We start from the raw sequence: 22881 nt of genomic DNA on the forward strand, positions 1-22881 counted from the left end.
TACCGACAGCTGAATTTTTGTTTTTTCATAATAAGCAAAATACTACCTATTTGAGCATTTTACAATCAGGAGGTAGTGAAAAAACCTGCAACATCTTTCTTGCTGATTTAAAAAAGGGAAAAAAGAAAAAAAACCATGTTTGCTGTTTTTAGGGAACTAAATGGATATAAATTTTCAGACTCTAGGTCATCACTAAGCATAGGCCAGAGCATTGGCACGAATGACTGTGTTATGAAGCCTACAAGCTTTATTTGGGTTTTAGTTCACATTCCTGTAGAGTGAGACATTCTTAATTCAGGAGAGCTACGGGTAAACATTTATGGGAAAATATTATTAAATATTTCCTTTCACAAAGGTAGCAGGCAAATAAAAACAAAAACAACCCCTGCACACAATGCTAAAGCTGGTCTTTAACTATCAAAATTCAGCAATGCAAATGAGGCATCTATACTCCTTTCTGACAGGCACTTGGAACTTTTCTTATTGGGAGACTAATCTTCCTTCCACCGTTTATCCTTCACAAACTCATACTATGTTTATTTTCAGATAGGGGCAGCATTATCCATATGTGTATATGCATACCAAATAGGCTGCTCCATCATATGGAGATAATAGTAATTATTTGGGTCCTACGTACACTTGCACTTAGATTTAGTATTACAGAGGAAGTGAAAATACTTACAAGGGTAACGATACTTATTACAACACCTGATGTAATACATAACTACTGGTCACTTCCCAAACCTCTTACTGAACTCCAGTAGCCTTTGAAAGCTGTTTGTTGCAATTCAGTTTATGACACAATGTTTTAAATGCTCTTAATCCAAAGATGAAGCCCATCTGCAGATTATCTCTCTAAATATGAAACATGCTCTGCTTGCAGAAGATTTCAGAATTTTAAACAAATAAACCCCACAGTTTATTCACCTTGGTGAAAGAAGTGATCCTGCAGATGGATCTGAGGCCTTTGTTGTAACAAAAGGCAGAATACAAGTTTTTCTCCTGGCTTTAGCCCTCGGCACTGTAGCTCATCTGTCTAAGTTAAGTTTGAGAAATCTACAGGAACACACACCTAAGAACATCCATCAGATGTGTTTTGATCAGTGTGTACAGAAAGCAGAACCCTACTTTAACTCTACAAGCAGGAACACACTGGCCTGACTGTATGTGGATCATGGATATCAAAGCTCTCTTCCTCCTCTGACCAAAGAAAGATGCAAACCTTCTTTATAGAAAATTCAAATACATGCACACCACCCCTTCTGCACTTTAAACCTTATGTGTTTTTTAATTACTAAAGAAAATATAAGCTTACCTCCTCCTCTTCCTTATACCTACAAAATTATGCATGCCAAACGGCTCCTGAGCTAAGACAGACCGAATGCCATGTCCTGCTTTCCTGAGCATGCAGATGGATTGCATTATCACTAAATTAATGGCTTTCACATTATTATTCCAGGATTAAACCTGCATCATCTACACTTCCTGATATCCACAACCGTAGGGTAAGACCCCCATGAAACAGACCTATTGCAAACGTGCAGTTAACCCAGGAGCAGTTCCTGAACATAGGAGCACAAGGGTACACCAGAGAGTACATTGCTTTCCCCAGCAGCAAGTAATTTCCAAAGCTACTCTTCTCTGGCTCCTCAAGAAGGCTTCTCCTCCACTGTAGGAAGGGTGCTCCCCTCCTGATCCCTCTCTGCTTGTCAAGACTGAAGTCAAAAGAGTTTGCGCAAAAGGGGCAAACCTCTGAAAGCAACCTGGTAGCTCCTTCCAGTCAGGCTGCAAAGACGAGGCAGCTTTTCTGAATTTTATCATGATTATGGCAGAACCAACGTTTCATTAGTACTTCCATGATTTGATGCAATTTCCTATAAACTCCCCAATGTAGCTCAAAAATAATCCTGGGGCACCATCAGTATAGCAAAACCTAGGTATATGTTTTCCTGAAATGTTAGGCAAATATCTAGAAGATTTCTCTTTGTGGTACCACCATGATGGTGTCCTACCTGAAAAAGAAAAGTCTGTAACAATAAAGCAAATTTTGCTCCTCAGATGTCCGCTGGAACAATATGCCAAAGATGTAACTTTCCCAAAGAACAGACAAGAAATATATGGCAGAATTAGTTTCACAGCACTGTGTGCCACCACAACCATATGTAAAGATGTCATACAGCTTGGCCTTTGAGGAGTGCACAAAACAATTCAAAACCAGAACCGACAGGAGGAAAATAAACTACCTTTTCCTGGGAACTGAGCTATGCTAAATGACTGATCCTTCTCAAAAAGCCTCGAGTACCGTATCATAAAGCCTCAAGTACCATACCATAAAGCCTCACACCATACTTGCTTGACTGTTCCACTAGTCCTGTTTCTGTTGCCTGTTTCTCAGGGAAACTGGGCGTATTTATTAGTCATGTGTCTTCAAACATTAAACATATTTGTTCAAAAAAGTTGGTGCAGTAATTGCAGCGTCTTACTGATGAATGATAAAATACTGCATTCCACTTCAGTTTATTGGAGATTTCAGAACTCAGTCAACTGGTGCCTAATATATCTAAAATACAGCCAAAATTAAGTCTTTTTTTAAAAAATGAAAAGCTTATTTGTATGTGGCTTACTGTATTTCTTCTAGGAAACAATAAAAGGCTAAAATGCCCTAACAAAACAGCAAGATATTATGACGCAGTGAAACAGATAATCCTACCTGATTGCCACACCTTTTAAAATTATGTATAAGGAGTCTTTTGTTCCCTGGTTTTCGGAATGTCAAGCAACTCATAAATAATAACCTAGACCTAAATAAATGTATCATAGTTAAAAATTCCTTATTTATGTAAAGCGTCAAATGAATCATTACTTCAAGCCTTCAAACAGCAATATCTTTCCTCAGTTTCTTACCTAATCTATTAAATAGCCAACCTTAAGACTATACCATCAAGCTAATGGCAAGCTGAAATTTTTCTTAACCTATTTAAAACATTTCCTAGTTTTCAATACCATCAGAAATGTTTAATATTACTATCATTATGCTGGTTTAAAGCAAGTTATAAATTTTTACAACAGGAAAACCTGGATCATAAGGTGGTTTTTTTAGTATATCCTTAATGCAATCATCTCAATTCTTATATTTTGTCACTCTATCAGTAACCTCAAGAATTATTAGCAGAACTACAAGAAGTGGAAAGATGAAGACAGTAAAAAGACCCTGATGATGTAATCAAGACTTAAAAAGCCCTACATGATGAAGAGTTTGTTGTTTTTTTCTATTAAGAGGAAAGTATGTTCACACAGGGGTCACTTCACCTTTCCCTCCTCTCATAACACACCAATATAAGCTTTAAGTTCTTTTACTCAAAAGAGGGTTTCTTCAGTTACTCATAGAAAGTAACTGAAAGAATTACTCACTCTTGGCCAGTGGTTTTGTATCAACTTAAGAGAGTAACACAGACAGATGTGTTTTTAAAGTGGGGAAATCCCAGCAACCCACAGACATGAGCAACCTCTGCGAGAGCAGATGAGGGGACAAAAAGAAATCGAGGTCAAATCCGGGGTCAATCCACCATGAAAAATGGCTAAACTGGGGACTGAACGATTCCTTGACAAACAAAGCAAAACCACAATGTCCAGCAGCCCCCTCCCTCCAGCCTGCCTAAGTAACAGACAGCTCTCAACCAAAACCACGCTTGTTTAAACACATAGTTTCTCCTACTCTCCCTCATTATCTGGTCAGAATTAATGTTTATCCGATTAATAAATTGTTACTCAATTACCACTTAACCCAATCCCCATTAATTAATCCTAGGCACACCTTTAAAACTACAATAATAATAAAAAAAGAATGTTCACCTCCTCCTCTTCTTTTCCCACATCTCCTTCTCCTCCTCCTTTTTCTACTCCCACAGATTAACACATTCAGGGATTTATTTTCCTGCACCAGATCCAAGAACTAGAGAGTCTTCTACATCTTTTCGACACAGAGCAAATAGGACATGCTGGTCCCATGCCCACCCTCTGCACAATGTATTCTGCTCTTGCCTGTTGGAAGAGTGTCAATGACTGCTGCAGTGTTTCTGTTCTTAGCAGAACTCCTCAAAAAGTGGTCCCACGTTGCCCAACATCCCTGGATTCTCCTTGTTCCTCCAATGCTACTTTTTTAGGTTCTTTTTAATCTCTCACGTGCTTTCAGAGAAGCAGCTCCTTAGCCCAGCTGAGATAATTTGTTCAGAGAAAACTTTTATTTATCCAGAATGAACAAACTGCTTTAAACATGAAACAATCAGAAGAACTACAAATTCCTGAATAAAATTCTCATCACTGTACTGCCCTATTCCACATGCTCTGCAAGTGGTATATATTGCATGCTATAAGCCAAAATAATTTGTATATAGTGCTGACATTTTTATGTTCACCACAATGTTTGGAATACCATGCTACACCAGGTGCAAGAAGATAAGATCATTTATGTAAGCAAAATATGACCTTACAAGTGTGTAAATCCCTTATTTGCGTATGCAAGAGAAATAGCTGTGAGCACTAGTACTATTTGTATGTGCAATTATTTGTTTTACATGCCACATCAATTCTGCAAACAAATAGTAACTATTTAGCAATATTCATCTCTTTCTATTGTATAATACTGAACTGAGGACAGAGAGAAAGATAAGACTTTGAAGTCCATTCATAAATAGCATACTGACTGCAAACTGACTGGTACAGAAATCTCAAGTTTGTGCTGTGAGAGCAGAAATCCATAGATGACAAAACAGCAGAAAATGGAAAGAGCAGCCTGATCCAAAAATCAGAACTGCAACAGGCTGTGCTGCTCTGGGAGAAAACAAGGGTCTAGAAAGAATACACACACAGTTTATACGTATCATTCATACATATAAATATACAAATAAACCCCCCACACTCTACATTGTTGTTTTGGGTCTTTTAATCCATGAGGCAAATATAAACAAAACTTACTAAAACTTCCTGCATTAGGAATCTGAAGTTGGTAAGGTTAAGTACTCTGAAATCAACAGATGACACATTTGGGTTTTAGTATATATATTCTGCACTGTAGGAAATCTGGCATTACATCTCCTTTGAGTATTCTTCACCTGTGCTTCTCAACATACAGGTAAAGAAAGTTGGTATTAGCAGGGTCTGTAGCTTGAACAGTCTGTTAGCCTTTGAATTAGGGGACACGTAGGTCCCACTGCTGGGTAAAAGGAAAGCTGTCAGCCCTGGGTAAGGCTGTAGGTAAGTGCTACCCAATCTGCTGCTTCAAACATATGGAAAGTACCATGTGATGCCCCTACAGAGGTAGCTGGACCAGTGTGGTCTGTTGCCCTAACTGGGAGGATGGTTTGGAAAGAGCTTTGCCTCAGCTCTCTGTCTCGCATCTTGAAATAATTCCTGCCTTGGGTGGCATGAACCTCTTGGGCTGGAGGAGGAGAAACTACCTCTTAATGTCTCTCCCCCTTCTCCCTTTCCAATCCCACCTGTTTCCATGGTAGAGTCAGCTGCACTGCTGCCAAAAGAAACAAGGCATTTTCCCACCTTGAGGGCATTCCCCTTTGAACATCAAAAGTCTACAGCAAACAATAGAGTTGAAACAGCTTTGCAAATAAAAGATCACAAGAATTTTTCATAATGGAAAATACCAGACTACCTACAGGCAGGGGTTGCTTCCAGCTCACAAACACTACACATGCTTGCAAATACAGTTTGTTTTGAGCCGAACTAGTCTTTGCTGAGATGTTGCATGGTCCCAGTGATGTAACCTGAATTCATTCTCCTTCCAGCTATTTTATAATCACCTTAATTGTCAGGTCTTAAAAATAATAGCTTTTTTAGTTCTTTGGGAAGGGAGTGCACTGACATATGGTAAAAAGCCAAGCAAACTGTAGGGTGTTCTGAAATCGCAGTTCACAAGTTAAGCAGTGCACAAAGTAGGGGAAAGGAGAAAGGGCATGTGCTAGTGGAGAGCTTCAGGGAGAAGAGCAGAGCACGTGATAAGCTGTTGATGGAGCTGGGCTTTGCAAGCTCTAGCCAGAGGACAAACGAGCAATGTAGAGAGCCCTTGGCTGCCAGGAGCTACTGAACCCATACTAGAGGCCTCCATGGAGACTTGGCAGGATGAGATTCAGCAACAGCAGGAGCCACATGTTTTCCGGCCTCCTGCTCTCTGCCTGTGCCTACACCCAGCCCCACGAGCGCAGCAGTCTCCCACAGGGTCATGTTCCTGTGGCCGCCCTGGCCTCTGCTGCCATCCTCTCCATTCCACTCCCCTGTGGCATCGGCATCCCTGCCTCCTCCACAAGCACATGCCGGTGGTCTTCCCCCTCTCCTGCTCTCAGAAGTGGCGGGGTTGGCAGGAACTCTGTGATACCCAATTTGAGTGCTGCTGCTATGAAGATGAATAGAAAATCCTTAGTCCCTTGACCAAGAGCAGAAGATGGAAGGTGACTCAAAAAGCATTTAGTGGGAAAAATACTGGACAAGCTATCACTCGACAACTCTGTGGCACTAATCCTTAGCTAGACAAAATTCCTTCAGATGTGCATAACAAAATAATTTTACTGTTGAAAACCAAAATTGTCATGATTTCATAATAAAAAGAGCTTGCTTTGGGTTTCTTTTTTATTTGCCCACTCCCTTACTGGATAGTTTAGCAGACACAAGCCAGAAGAGCTGGGACTAGAAGTGTCACTGAGCACTTGCTCATTAAAAGAATTAACCCCAGCATATCTCTCACATATTATCATCCTGCCAACTTCCATGGCAAGCTGACCAACAAGACCATCACTCTCACTTACTGCCTGTAGCTTCTCCCAAGATTTCAATACCTTTCTGTACTTTCATCCTTGACCTAAAGTGTCCAGTATGGGATCTCCTTCATTCTTACCTTCCTTTCTCCTTCACCACTTAGAAAAGCCTGGTCAGCCAACACTTTCTTCACAACAGGATGAAGAAAACCTGTGAGTTTGACTAATGGCAAGAACACGCTCAAATACACTAGAAGAGGTACTTCTGAGAACAAACCATCTGAGCTTTCAAAGTTTAAATGTGGGGGATTAAGAAAATGGGACTTGACTGGTGGAGGAAATGTAGTTAAACGTCACTGATAATTGAGGGGAAAAAAGGAATAATTAAGAGACTGTCAAAGTCACTGGTATAGAAAAACTTTTTCCATCTGATAGTTTTCAGTCCTTAACATGAAGTGGCAATTGGTTCATAGATACTGTAATTTACATTTTAGCAGAGACCATCAATTCAGATTAGTCTGGAAGCTCAGCATTTCCAAATAGAAATAGAAATGAAAAACTGTTATTGTTAAGTGGCACCATATGAATAATAACAGACAGTGTTTTTCTCTGTTCTGCCATAAGGTACACAGGCCCATTACCACAGAAATACCTAGAAACCTTAATCAGGTTCGTGCCCCATCAGACTAGGCATGAGATACGCAGCAGTTTGCCTAGACTGCTCACATGCTTTAGCAAATTTTAACAGATGGATGAAACAAATATGTGTGTGTAAGTGTGCAGAACAACAGGCCATGTAAATAATCCACAGAAATCAGTGTTAATTTTTTCTGCGGTTTCTTATCTTTATTAATATTTTAGTGTGTACGGATGGCTTTCCCAACCACACCAACAAGGTCTCCAATTCCAGTATCACCTTAAAGCTCCCTCTTCTCCAGCATCCATTTCATCTGTACATCTGCACCCCAAGACAACCATCCCCTTTTCTTTTTTTTAAGCAGGCGACATGGTTATTTCTGACATCTGACATACAGTAACATGATATATAGATTAAAAAAAAAAAAAAGATGCATTAAGCTATTTTGCAAAGGGGCCAAGAGGAGGGAGTTTTGTGGCAATTACTTGGCATAAGGAGTAAGATATAAGGCGAATAGATTAGATAAAATTAGTAGCTGTCAACCCAGTACTGCCTGATGACAGAAACTGCAGCTTTATCTCTTTCCAATCCATGCCTCCCACATATCATATGCCTCATTAGGATGCTATGGACTGAACACACAAGAAAAAGACCATCCCCAAGCCATCAGAAAAATCCATCAGAAAAATCAGGCAAAAACTCCTGCCAGATTTGGTCAAAAAGATTTTGATTGCAGGACATAATTGTGTACTATTCTACATTATCACAGCATTTCAGGAATAGGAAAATCCATGCTGTAACCAGGTGCCCTGCCAAGGAAAAATGCCTCCTTACCTCCAAACACACGTTCTTTGTGTGCTGGAAAAACTAGCAAGATCCATAAATTAAAGAGAACAGGCAACTGACTCAGGGAAAGGATTGGTTAGGCAGGATCTGGTTATGATAAATTTGGCTGTATTAAATTAGATGTCACAGAAGCATGGACTTTGAGAAAACACTAAAAACGCCTTTGCCGAATGTTTGGAGGAGAAAGACATTGCTTTTTAGGCTACACAGTCCTGTAATACAGTATCTGATGCATTGATATACACAATATCCAAAGCTAGCAGCATGATGCTGATTGTCCCAGCCATCTTTGTGGGAAAACTCTGCTGGATAAAATTGTTTTTCCCAATTCTCCACATTCCTCCAGCTAAATTCTTGCACAGTGATTTTAGTTTCAGTCACAAGAACACAAGGAACAAATGAGAAAGGACCCTGACTAGCAGAACAGTCAATACAAAACAAGCCCAAGGGCCAGCACATGACGACACCACATAGGTCATTTCCATGTACATAATAAAGAATGCTTATGAAGCATTTAGGAGAAGAGTAAATATGAACAAAAACGTTTTCTATCAGATCACAATGAACAAAAGCCTCCAGCAGATCTACCAAATGGTGCAAAACATTCCAGCACAATTTTGCTGGTTTGCATTAAAAGGAAGAACGTGAGCATATCAAAGCTTGACATTGCCTCAGTAAGAAATTATTATTACGGCCCTCAAAAGACTAGCTGACTTCGAAATTGGAATGAACTGAGCCTTGACCCACATTTAGAAAGGTAATACCAGGCCAAATCACAGAATACACCCTGTAGGGAAGCCTAGATACTACTGATGGAAGTTTTCCCACCCTGTATTTTGAGGGTACAGCTGTAGGCAATGAACCCACATAATTCAACAGCTGTGCTTCCACAGTCTCACAGGGCTTTCAAGAGCTTGTCACATTCTTTTCAAGTGGATCACTAAGGGTGGTGTACCTAAATGGATGGGTGGAGGAAATTTATCTGAAAAGGAGATTAGAAGTGATTCAATTTTGGGAGATAATCTTGATTTTTTGTCTTGGCAAGACAGAAGTTCAACCATGTGAGTTGACATTGGCATGTGGGGCTACTAAGCAATTCCACATACAGATACTGATGCACAGATGAAAAAGAATAGCATTATAAAGCCTCTCTTTGTGAACCATAAAGGTATAATTCTGACATGATGATGGCTGATGTAATCAATGTTTTCAAGAGGTGGCAAGGCTTAACAAGGCAAACTAAAGCTTTTTACAATGAACTTTTTGAATTCCCCTCCACTTGAAGAGTTCATCAGTGAGAATTGGTGGGACTGTTAGAAGGATCACAGGAATGGAAATTCATGCTGAGACTGTTTTACAATGGCTCAGGAATCTTCTCTAGTCTCTGTAAACCACACTGCAAGCAGAGGCAAAAGACCTGGAAAGAAGAGGAGTCGCAACAATGGTCTTCAGTGCAATCTATCTTCTGCAGGAGAAGAAAACTTGAGAGGGAAGCCAGTCCTGAAATGTTCTATTCCAAAGCTTTAACTATTAAAATGACTAAATTCGCTGTGAGAAAGCAATAAGCTCATTCCACACCCTCTACAGAAATGCAAAGCAGAGGATAGACAAAATTTCCTACTTCTTTAGATGCCTCTGCCATTGCCTGGACAAGCTTAGCTGTCAGAGTTGTTTGGGGAACACTGACTGACCAGGAAAGGAAAGTGTTGTATTGACGCAAATACCAGAGACCATGGTGCTTGTCATAGGAGCTCTAAAAACAGCACTTCTTGTGTCTTCCTCATTCTCTGTTTTGCAGTTGCTTTTGTTATTTATTTTTAAATACCCATCTGACTAACGATCTTCCAGAAGAAGGGGGGGGGGGAGCGGGAATAAAAAGCAAGAACTGGGAGAAACCAGAGAAGGATAGCTGAGCCATCAATTCCTCTGGGCCAAACTCCTAGGTCCAATCCATCCTGTGCTACTGCCAGCCACTTACATCATTCATAGCAAAAAAATTTAGCAGTCCAAATTGGTGTGTTCGAGACTTGCAACAATACTGCTTATTCCCGACTCATCCTAAAAACTAAATAGAAAATACTTCTTGTACCTGTGTAGCTACAAAGCATTATTTCAAAATAATAGCTTTTAAACAAGCAATAAGCCATTTAAAGATGAAAACATTGAGATTTTTGACACTAGAAGTTTTTACACAAAATCCTCTTGAATCCTGGAAAATCTGTTCATTAAAAAGGTGCATGCTGTTCTAATATATATCCTATGTCAGCACAAACAGCCTTCATGTAAACACACAGCCATGAGGACCATGAGTAACAACTCTGTTTCCATCAGAAGCCCTTTATCCTGCGTAAGAGGTCTGCACACTAATAGATGTCCTAGGCTAATGTTAACTAGCTACAGCTGGCTCGCAGCTATAAAAAGCATTAATGAAAACATAAATACTAACTTCTCTGCTTCCCTCAGCCCGTACGTCAAGGCTGCGCAAAGGCATCACTTTCCAAGTGGTCTGTGTGAATGAACTGGCTGCTCTGAACCAGCTTGCTCTGGTTCTCCAAAGTTTGTTTACCGAACAGCGTGTGCAGAGACACACTGAGCATGGGGGATGCAGGGGGAGAGACAAACCACGTGGCCACTCAGCTCGCCCAGCAAATCCTCCTGGCAGCCTGAAGCCCTGGGCTTTCAGTGATGCCTTGGATAAAGGAAGGAAATATTAACCAAGGGACTGACCTACAGGCATAAACACGTTAGTCCACCCTGAAGCTGAACACAGCCCGATTCTCACAATATATTACCACGTTTTGCTGTAACATTGCTTTGCTGTACTGTTGTTATGAATTCAGTTGTAATAAATAATGCACGCAGAGAAATGACACTTTATACTTCAGATTTCTGTGCACTCTCAAAACATACTACAGGATTTATATCTTTATTGTGCCAAATACAAAGCAAAATTGCAGAAAAAAGAAAGAGACTCAGATTTATCCAGTTCATATACAGAAAAGGAAAAACACATCTATTTCTATTCAATGGGAAAAAAGGATGCATGCAACTCCCGGGTTGCAAATTCAGACTAAAACTTATTAACTAAAACAGACGTAACATATATTGAAGTGCTGCAACACTCAGCAATTTTTGTTCAACCATGCTGTGCACACACACATTCTTCATTATTCTTTGACTATTGGACTGTGTATCTGCTACTTTTAAATAGGTGGTTTTATCGTGAAAACAGTTACTTTGTCACTGTCTGCTTCTATGTATTTCAGCAGTGACCTCTGACAGAGACAAACCCTTCAGGTCTTTGCTGGGAGGTCAGGCTTGCTATCCACTCTGCTAAGCCAATCACAATTCCTTCTAGTCCCGTGTTTGCTGGTTCCAAAGAACTGTCACAAGACAGTGTTGTATGAATATTAGTCCACCTTAAAGGAAAAAAGGGAGGCTTCCTTTAGAAGCACATAAAGGATGCAACAGTACTGCCTGTTTTTATATTTCTTTTCCATTTCAAAATACTGGATGTGTATGTTCAAACCTCAGCTTCTGAAGTCCAACAAATAAGTAAGAATCATACCTAGCTTTTCTTCTTTTTCACTTTTATAAAGGAAATACATTTATACATAAGGCTTATCAAGAGGAAATTTCGGGTTCTTCACTCAAAAATCTTAGAAACTCACAAAAATACATCTATAAGAAAAAAACCTTATTTCCAAATATCACGATTCTTCAATCTCATACTTTTGCTCAATGCATGACTTTTTAATTTCTCCTGATTTGCACTACCCAAACAGCAACTGCAACCAGATGGGTCACCCCCAAATCCAGATTCTATGTATTTAATGGGGATCAAACAAAGTTGACAACAGAATCTATTCACCTGTGCAGGAGTTTCCTAAATCTAACATACAGATGTTATCCAACATCATGCAACCCTTTGTAGCATTTAAAAATAAATATCTCGTTGCAGATTGTTGATTTGCTGAAGTTACAACCTCTAAATCAGAGGTGGGACTTCTTTTTGCTTCGAGTTCTCCCCTTCTCCACGGTGTATATAACCTGATTTCTAACTCATTTCTTACAAATCCACAACCATAGCAGAGTCCTTCCCCACTTACAGTGTTGAAGTGCAAAGAGTCTGAGAGCCACCAGTTTTCCTGATTATTGAAGCATCCACTTCAAATACCTGTTTTCTCAGGATGTTATTCCTACTATTCTCCCCCAAATCCTGGCAGTCCAAATACAGATGATGACTCAGATACACAGAAGCACTGAGGTATAGATGAGCTACTATCACAGATATTTTTAACCATAACTAAACAACCCAGGCTGCAGCAGGAAAGTTTTGGCAGTTTTCAGCTCCCTTGCAAAGGAAATGCACACTTACAATTAAACAGAAATAAAGACATTAAAAACACTGCAAAGATCAGGCACTGAATGTTTTTCCTAACGAGCTCTTCCGCTTCCCTTTTACATTATGTCACTATAGGCAGCCAATTCATAGCTCTGTATTGAAGATGTGACACAACTTGTTCCAATCAAATTGATTTCCTTGCACATTTTTCCTCATGTCAAACAGAATTTACAAATTTTGGCATTTGTTCAGAGGCAGGGGAAAATGCATAATGTCATCGTTATAGGACAAAGACAAGAACATCTGTAGATGTCATGACTAGGCCATATTTGAGTTCAATAGTGGGGAAAGCTGCTGCCTCAGAGAGGATATCCATAGCAGGAACTACATGGGCTCAAGGGAAACTAATGGGCAGACAGAAAGGTAACTCACACAAAATGGTATTTTAATGCCTTATGACCACTCTCATGTCCCTTATATGAGGACCTCAGCTCCACACATTGCTTCCTTCTCCCACAACCTACCACACACTCCCACACCTGGGAATCTACTTCCATGACCCCAACTACACTTTCCACCTCCGTGAAGCTGGAACTCCAGTGCAATCTCTTATGCCACCTCATTAATGATGCACTCCTTGCAGTTCCCCTGTTCACTCACTCAGAAAGAGAAGCAAATGTCTCCTTGCTGGTGGAGTTCCTGCAGCACGTGCTGAATAGGAACCATGACTGCACAGCTGTAGAAGGGACTATAGCCCACCTGCCAGGCAGGCACTCCCAAGTATGTGGCTGCCCTTGGTCAAGAATTGTTGAGAAACTACTGAGAAATATGGAATAATTTTATACTTTTATAATCATTTCCTTAAAGCCATCTTCCTAGGTAAGGATGACAGGAGAAGACAAGACAGGATGATGCAGTGACAGCACAAGTTCCAAGTGTCAAATAGCAGTACAAACGCATGGAAGGTGGAAACACTGGAGAGACTTCACTGCACCTTCACTCCTACCTGCTATCCACATTCGTGTGTATGTGAAAGTGGACAAAAACCTCCCGAGCAGAGGACCCAGCACAAAGCCAGGGAGAGCCTACCTGCTGCTTTCACTTCCATCTCTGCCTCCTTCCTTCCACTGCTACAGACACAAGGAAGGCTGGTGGGAGCGATCAGTACCCTCACCCCACTCCCAGGTGGCCATATGAAGACAGCTTTCAGATGTAGCCCTTGCACGGGTTGCACAGATCAGTAAGTGCCTCTGAGTAGGAGTAAGCAGCTGCACAAAGATATTTACAGTTGGCTGGTGGTAACTGCCTGATGGCTCAGATTAGCACCTCCAGAAGGGCAGAAGCTGCTTCTGTGAGATCCTTCTCAATGACTGGCATAGCATGAAAAGTAAGAGTGCCAGACCTGGGAAACAACTGATACAGAGAAATAATTTTAAAAGTATGCATATAAAATCCTGTTATCATGTGATATGGAATGAAACACAGCCCACGTTACAAACATCACCAAAAATTACACTCTGCAACTTCATGACATCATTCCTGGTCCATTTACATGTGAAACCTCTCTGAAATATATTTCACATTCAGTCCTAGCCTTAAGCACTTGCAAAGCATGCTGTCCAGAGGAGCTCACACTGCAGCCAAACACAGGCCTCAAAACAAGTATCTAAATTCAGTGAGTTACAAAACCATTTTGAACATATATGGGGCGGTATGCATCAGGTGAATAGTTTCCTTTTACTGCAGGACAAAAATTACAAACCCAACTAGATCTCTCTTAACTACCACTCCACTTGAGCCGTTACGCTGTGAAGTGCAATACACGGTAAGTTCACCCCAGGCTTTTGCTCACCACTTTTCTTGTTTGAGGAGTGTGTTCTTTGCCAGACCCAGTGAAGCCCCCTTTAGCCAAAGAGGGGCTGAGGCATTAACTGAAATGAGTTTGAGGATTTCAGCACAGCCCGTAGCGGATCCCCACCCAGCGTGGTGTTGGTGACTGCTTTAGGCTGCAAGAAATGGAACAAAACCAGCAGGCACTGCAGCCACCCAGGACTGACATGTGAGCATAAGATAACTTTTAAGTGCATTTATAAGTTACATACCAATTTTCAACCACAATGCTTACTGAAAAAAACTAATTGAGACTGTCTTTTCTGAGGAGCTTTATTTTATTCGTTTTGTTTGCTGTATTTTAATCTTTTGTATTCTATAAAAGAAGGTGTATAAAAGCTTAAGATACAAATGCGCTATGTCCTAGCAATATTGTCCCTTCCCAAGTCTGTCTTGTCTTAATTACTACAGTGTGCCCATAATTTCAGAACCACATAGGACTGTATATTCTTGACTCTGTAGCCTTTGTGATAACAGACCTCCTTCTTCCCAAAAGAGTATAACACCTTTCCAAGGACTATTGATTTGTTATATCCAAAGTGAAACTTTTACAAAGCTTATGACAAAAAGTTATTTCTAAGAATCTACCTTTACAGAAACCCACTGTTGCATTAAAGCTATGCTGATGTTTCTTTGCACATCTACTGATCTATGCAGATAGTTAAGACTATGCACACAAAGAGAGTGTACCTGCCCAAGTTGCACAGAAATTATGGGCAGTATTTGGGCAGTTACATTTCTCTCCCAACTGCTAGCTCAGTGTGTGTCCATCTAGGCATTTGTAACATTTATCAGTGTTCATGGTCCTTGCCTTCTGTAACACAGTGGCAGAAAAACAAATCCCAGAGACAGATTCTGGCTTTTACAAAAGTTTTTGAGAGCTCCAGCATGACTTGAACACTTCCTTCAGGTCAGGACTGAAGTCATGTGGTCAGTGAAAGGTAGAGGTGTAAAACACACACGGAGGATTTCTGCTTTCAGTTGTGTCATCGACATAACTTTCAGAGATACAAAAATTCACAAGGAAGAAAGGTCAAAATCAAGGGGAAGATTCCATACCTTTTACATAGGTCATCTTAGAATAATTCTTGACAAATAACAGGTGCTGGAAAATTACTATTCCTTGTTTAAACCACACAACCTACAACAGCACATACCTTGATTGTTGCTCTAGGGCTGGAAAATCACCTTTTCAAATTACTTTCTACTGCCTAGGCTGGTCTTCACTATAGGATAACATACAGGGGACTACATTGTTCTTCCCATTCCTCCCATTTACATATTCCCCTGAAAACAATCAGTTGGGTGGATACAGCCATAAAACAGCAGTGGGAAATGAGGTCTCGAGGTGCAATAAGGCTTCCCCAGCTTTCTAAAGCCCTGTATGCAATCATCAGATGTGGGAGGTGTGAAAAGGTATGGTTACAAGGTATGTGGTGGCGAATACACAGCTCCACATAATGATGCTTCTATACCATTTATCTGTCTCTCTGTTATTTACATATCTCCGCAATTTCTCTGTCACGGGGAATACATAGTAAGCAGAGCTCCTTCTTGACCAACAGAAGTCTTCGGTGGGCGGCGACTATCTTCTGTGAACATATGGGCACTTTACTGATCAGTCTAAGCACTTGAGTATGGAGGAAATACAAGCTAGCAACCAGTGTCTCCTTTTTGCTAGACACATACGGAAGCCTGCATACACAGTGTTGTGTCCTGCCCATTTGCTTTCCAAAGAGACTGAATCCCTGTCACACTGGTGGTCTATGCTGGCTACTGTCTTCCTGAGACTCTTTTCTACATCAGCAGCTTTTACCACTGCCTTGATATACTTTAGAACGATGGCAAATTGTTTAATTGTCTATTCCCAGCGCAGGGCTGAAAAACAGTAGTGTATGTTGAAGGGTCCTTTTTTTTTTTAATTTGTACAGAGTATATCAGATAACAGTGCTTTCACCTTGGCCTTGGACAGAATAAGATCATGTAAATATTTAGCACTGAAAAATAAACAGTAATGTCAAATTAACAAATTGTTGTACTACAGTGGCACTGGAAGAAGCCCAAGTTCTATCTATCCGTCTGCAGCAGCAGGGAAAACACTTTCTGGGCTATCTGGGCAACAGCATGAGAAAGCTACAGTGTTAAATATATAATTTAACATTTCAGTAGACAATGTGATACCCAAACTGTTTTTCCAACAGTCTTTTGTCCTTCCTCTCTGTTTTGGTGGCTCCGGTTTGAGAACTACAAACAGAGCAGGGTGGAGGCAAAAGGGAATAATCCAAGTGCCAGGGAGTCTTAACTGTGAATAACAAAAAACTAACCAACCAAACAAAAAAACTCCTTCAAAGCAGAAACAGGTTACTAGATCTTGAACCACAGCTGTTAGAATTATTACAAGTCTGTCAAGTAGCAATTAGACTACTTTGCAAGAATATTAAAAGCACATATCTTCACTTCTGAGAAGGATCTGAAAAGGGAAAATCAGAGCAAACTTCTAGCTTACACAGTACTCTCTACTGCACTTCAGTTACCTATTTCCTGTTTATTTCCCACTTGAAAAATCACATCCCAGAAATATAATGTAATTTTAAAAAACTTGCATTTATGACCATTCAATTTAAAATGTTTTGTTGAAAAAGCACAAAAAACAAATGGAATGCTGTAAACAGATTTAAGTCAGCCACAAGAAACATTCTGACAGATGTTAGCATCTGTGAATATGTATCTTTCATGACAGTCCTTTCCAATCTGGAATCTTTTCAAATAAGAAGATCTACAGGGTTCTTTTTTGTTGTTGTTGTTGTTTCAATACACTTTATAAAATTTCAGCTAGGTTTTCCATACCATAAGGGTGACTTTTCAATATATTAGTCCACCTACTTGGAATGCTAGTTGCAGCACCTGACACACCACTTTTAGTTGTGTATGCTGCCAGACAGGTTAACCCGTTGACTAGATTTATGTTAAGATAAACAGCAAAGATCATCAGATGAAAAAAAAGAGGATAAAAGGGAAATCCAACTTTGAAATGAATTAGTTTTGCAGTATTACCACTTACCAATAAAACTGTTTTACACCGAATTACGTAGGAAAAGACTACTCAGAAACTTGCAACAACTTTCTAGAGCATAATGAATCCCAGCAACTGACTGTCATGTTTCTGGGGCCTGCTCAGACAGAGAAATGCGACTTTCCCCATAGTTCTATTTCTTCCAGCCACTCAAACAAATCCTTGGCTCTTCTAAATATTTTGCTCCCCAAGGGTCCTGCTTGCATGGTAGCAGGCCTTTCCACTGCTCTAAGATCTGGCAAATGCAAAACAAAATCAAGAGCAAAACCAAAAGAACTATTGCTGACCAGCGCACAGAGGCAGATCACATTATATTTTCAAGTAAATGTACTGGTTTTCTTTTGTTCTTGGAATAAAGAGTTGTAGTAGGCTTAGAGTGCTAATGTTCAGGTAGGAAGGAGGTCAAAACATAAGCCAAGAGAAGCGAATGGAAAATTTCTGTAGTCACTCACAAAGATTTTAAAATGTGGATTTCACAGTTATAGCTAGCATTGTTTTGTATTAGCAGTGGTTAGCTCTTGCTTCTTAATAGAAAACACTCTTCTCTCTCGAGCCTCCTCACCCAAATCTTTTGAGTGCTCTGACCAGTTTAACAGCCTAATAGTCCTAAAAATGCATCTATTTTAGTTTCACCCACTACCACACAACCGGCCCTGTCCTTTAAGGCATAAAACTGACCAACTTTATTTTTTACTGCACTCACGTGGCCTGCTCAAAACAAACAGATACTGGCAAGAGCAAAATCCAAATTATACACTGCTTTATCCCAGGAACACAAAGTACAAGGCCGACGCAGTGAGTCAGACACCTCAGTGCCAGTGAGCTCCTCAGGTTGACAGGAGTCTCTTTGGGGTCCTTGCACATGTAAGCCAGGCATTTTTCAAAACAAAGGCAAAATAATCGGCTTTAGACAAACATGTGTTGTGTTATTAGCAAAAGTATCTCTCTCATCAGAGGGGAAAAAGTGGCAAAAAGTATGCCAGGAATGCTGGAAATGGGCAGACAGTCATGGCGAGTCATATTTTCTTCTTTTTTTTTCCCCCCAATGAAACTCCTTCAGCATGAAAATTCCATTTGAGAGAGCAATTGATTACAGGGGGAAAGGCAAATGATTCGACAGTAATGCAGGGAACACGGGTCCAATTTACGTACAACAGAAGCTGGAAAAAATCTCAGTCTCTGTACTGAATTTTCAGTGCCCTCGGAAAATACTTCAGATACTTCAGCTAAGCATATCTAAACCCATCGGACATATCCATTTTTCTGTCAGCAAAAGGCCATATTCTGTATATCTGTATTTATGAATAATAAACCCGGATGCATATAGGCATTACTCTAATTTCTATGCTTTACCGGTGTTCGTTTTAACCAATGAAATGAATCCATTTCCTTACAATGAAAATAGAGGTTTCTCCACAGTCTGCCACTCTTTCTAGAAACTGGATGCCTTGAACAAAATGTGTCACTTCCCTTGCTCCACATTTAATTTCCTGCCTCTTTTCAGCTTACTGTGGTTTTTAATGCTTCCCTGTGGCAACATGTAGGTTATTGTGGAGTGCTGCAAAAGAAGATACACAATAAAACAGCCCGTCTAAAATACAAATCAATTAACTGTTGTTTACAAAACAATGAGTTGTCTAACACATCTTGCCTGATAAAACACAAACATTGCTTTCATAGCAATTTTACTTTACTAAAAGAAGTTCAGAAAGAAAAAAAGAGAGTTTTTCATTACGAAAGAATGAGCCATCAGTTGGTTTAAAGAACTGCCAAAGAGCATTGGACCCTTTTGCTCATTATCAGGTGACAGACACAGACATTTTTGATAGAGAAGAAAAGTCCCATGTGGATACTTATCAGCCATGAAAATAGCAGCTGATAAAGCAGTATGAGGTGTTTTCCATTCCTGTCTTTAAAAGAAGCATTAGTTTTCTTCTTTGCAAAAGAGAAAGTAAGTTGATTTTTCTCTTCAGGGTCCAAAAGACTGTCTGATAGCTGCAAATAACAACAACAACCAAGCTCTTTTGTGAGCAGGGACATCTATAACACTTGAACTCCCAAGAGGCCAGTTTAACAACTGCATGTGAGAATACGCAACTATAGCATGTACTCAGAGGCAATGGACTCTCACTTTTTATTTTATTTCTATCTCAAGTTTGACATAAGACGTGCAATCTGAGATTTCTGTTTTCTTTCACCCCATTCCTGTGAAGGGTGTGGGCTCAGGCAGGTTAACTGCCTCAAACTGTGTGACTGAAAGTTAAGTATACTTTTGGTTAAAAGTTGGGAAGGAAATATGGAGACAGTATTATCATTTGAACTCTGCTAGAATTGATGTTGTTAAAAATGAGCTTGAAGAACAGACTATCAGCTACCTGATTTCTGATCAAACATAGCCCTCTGGAAGAAAATCTATGCTGTCCTCAAAATCATGTATTGATGTGGGACTGCTAAAGTACTTTTCCTCTCACTTTTTAAAAAAATATATAATCTAGCAAGAATTAATTAAATATAAAGCAATGAGCTCAAACAACAAGATGTATCAATTACTTTTTTTAAAAAATAATGCATGTTAAGGTCAATATAACTATTATATGCAAAGGATTTTAAAAAAAATGTTGGGGACAAGGCTGTTGGTAATCACTTTCCTGTGGGTGATGACCAAGCTTGCATTTTAGGAAAGAACAATCTTCCTCAATTCCTCCTGGAGTAATTTTATTGATCAATGAGCGCTGTGAACTATCCAGTGGCTTACAAGGTAGCAAGAACTGGGAGAATTCTGATACTCCAAAAGCTCAGGAAGAAGGACCCGTGAGCATGCTACTATCCACCAGCAGGGTGGCTTAGAGGAACTCAAATTCTTCAAACCTTTGAAGAATCCCTTCAAAGCCTACTGCAAATCACACCTGGAGAGTTCTCAACGGGACCTTTTAAACTAATTGCATATCTCCATTCAGGTCCTAAACTGCAGGAAAAGAGATCTCCTCATGTCCTGAAAGGCTGAACTTAGCAGCTTTATATAAGTTCTGCCACTGCAACTCACATTAATAAGCTTCCTGAGTGAAAACAAAATCAAATGTATCTTACCTTCCAAAATTTTAAGCCAGCATGAACCAAAAGTTAGTGCAAAACCAGAGGAAGGAAATTCAATAATAGACACAGTGATCTCAGACCCAGAGTTGCTGAGAAAGACTTTGAAATCAGTCTTTGGTCTCAAACTTCAAGGATCATAAAAGGAAAGGATCCAACAGTTCAGTACTGGTCAGAAGGGAAAATGTCTGGCACAGCTTTTGTACTTATGAGAACAAGGTCCCATTCTTGATTCCCTACACTGAAAACAGACCACTGTTAGGATGCAGAGGGTAAAACCTTTTGTCTAATGCTGTATGCTCCACGGGTTTTGCACATAAGATTTCTGCATTGCTGATAATGTTTTGAAACCAGATCACTTTTTACTGCACAGAAGCTGAACTGCTGTGACCTCCAGATTACCAGAAGTCAACAAGAGCTTTCTCCAGTGGCTTCACAATGGAAGTTTGCATGTGTACACCTATGTTTCTCCAGTGGCATCTGTGCAAAAATCCTCATTTTAGAAAAGCCTGTTGGTGACATGAACTACAGACAGATCCTTCCCCTCCTCTGGGCAAGACTGCTTCTGTGTCACACTATACCTATTAAAAAACCACACCACTTCCATCCAGAGCCCTGGGCCTTGCTGACAGTGCTTATTCCCTGTGAGCTGACAAGAATGACATTTCCAAACTCCCTCCTCTTTGGTTTCTCGTATATCACAGCCTCAACAGGAAAATTCCCATGCATCTTATTACTCACCTAACGTTCGGTGGATCTGAATTTATGACGGGTGTTGCACAAAGAGGCTTGTTTCCCTGAACGTGGCTTCTGTAAGCTTCTCTTGCAGGCAAACAGTACACCCTTTGGATAATGACTCGCACCTGCATTTCTCTCCATCCCACTGCTCCCTGGCTTTCCACCATTTCAAGCAGAGAATCATTAACAGCACTCTGTGCTAAGGGATGCTGTTTCGAATCACAGTTGTTAGGGATTTGTGGAGCGCAAGCAACCTGGTGAAGGAAATCCCATAAACAGAAACATTTCAGGGGACCTTGAAACTATTTAGTGTTAGTAAAACTTCAGCATAAAAAATGACTGCAAGAAGTGCAAAATCACTTTCAAAATACTTACAGCACGTAAACTAACTTACAGACTAATGGCCAGCATTTATTGTGGATTTTTAATGAACACTCAGAAGAGTGCTCTCCTGTATTTAACTGGTGCTCTGGACTGAGCTAAATCAATTAATGAGCGATGAGGGTGACACTAGCAGGAAAACAGAACTGATATTAGTATTTATGATTCTTCCCTTTGAATTGAGTTTCATTTTTTAGTTCTTTGATGTTCTGTTCCTTCCTCTTCTAAAAAAGGGGTTAAATCCACCTTGAATGCTTACGGACTTTCAGATTAAGTTGAAAATGAACAGTTGCCTACTTTTATAGGACAATAAAGTTAGTCCTCAACTTACACATTTCAATGTAAAATGTTTCAATGTAAAAGAATTAGATGATTAATGAAAAGTATAAAACTTCAAAAGTACAAACCTTAATTTATTCTTCCACTACTTCCAAAACATATTTTAAGAATAAAATCTTCCAAACTTTCAAAATAAATTTTATGAATAAAATTATGCTACATATTGCTTTAATCTAAACAAGTAATTTCATTTATTTTATTTTTTAAATAAATATCTTAGTAGAAAATGCATGCAAGTATAGACTAAAATTATATATATATTTATATATATATATGCATGCTCTTTCCAAGCATGAATCAAATTTCTATTTCTACAATGAAACTTGTTTTTATAAAAAGCTAGGTGCCAAGAAAGGTTTTCAGAGTATTACAGGCTGTGCCATAAGTATTATTCACCAGTAGAGAAGGAAAATTTGCAGTATTTCAAAGAAAATCGTGATAGGACACTACCCTTTGTCTACAAAGCGGTTCCAATAAAAATTGTCTACTGAGTTTTAAATGAAGTGAATTTTTTTCTTAGGAACCATGAGGGGAACAAGTAAATTGTTCTGGTTTTTGAATGCCATAGTAGAAGCTTCTTACAAGGTAGCACTGAAGCGAGGAAGGAGATCAGGATTTGAGTTATGTAATTTTTTAATTCCCAGGCCTATAATGGGAATTGTATATAAGGCAAATACAAAATGCTGACACTCAGTGTTGTTCATCAAACTTGTAGGGCCAAACTTCTCAAATATTAAGAATTATTTTGGCTGGCCAATATAAAGCTTTTACAAGAGCCTTG

General features: G+C 39.7%; 1 protein-coding gene across 4 annotated transcripts in view; it reads right to left on the bottom strand.

Annotated features, from left to right (window-relative positions):
- Window positions 1-22881, bottom strand: part of SPIDR (scaffold protein involved in DNA repair) — a 209238-nt gene that overhangs the window by 50443 nt on the left and 135914 nt on the right. For all 4 annotated transcript variants that reach the window (XM_056330864.1, XM_056330863.1, XM_056330865.1 and 1 more), the window contains exon 10: window positions 21384-21634. In XM_056330864.1, the coding sequence (XP_056186839.1) occupies window positions 21384-21634 (251 nt within the window). The remainder of the gene's footprint in view (window positions 1-21383; window positions 21635-22881) is intronic.

Source organism: Falco biarmicus, chromosome 3 (genome assembly GCF_023638135.1).
Source record: "Falco biarmicus isolate bFalBia1 chromosome 3, bFalBia1.pri, whole genome shotgun sequence".
NCBI classification, from domain to species: Eukaryota; Metazoa; Chordata; class Aves; order Falconiformes; family Falconidae; genus Falco; species Falco biarmicus.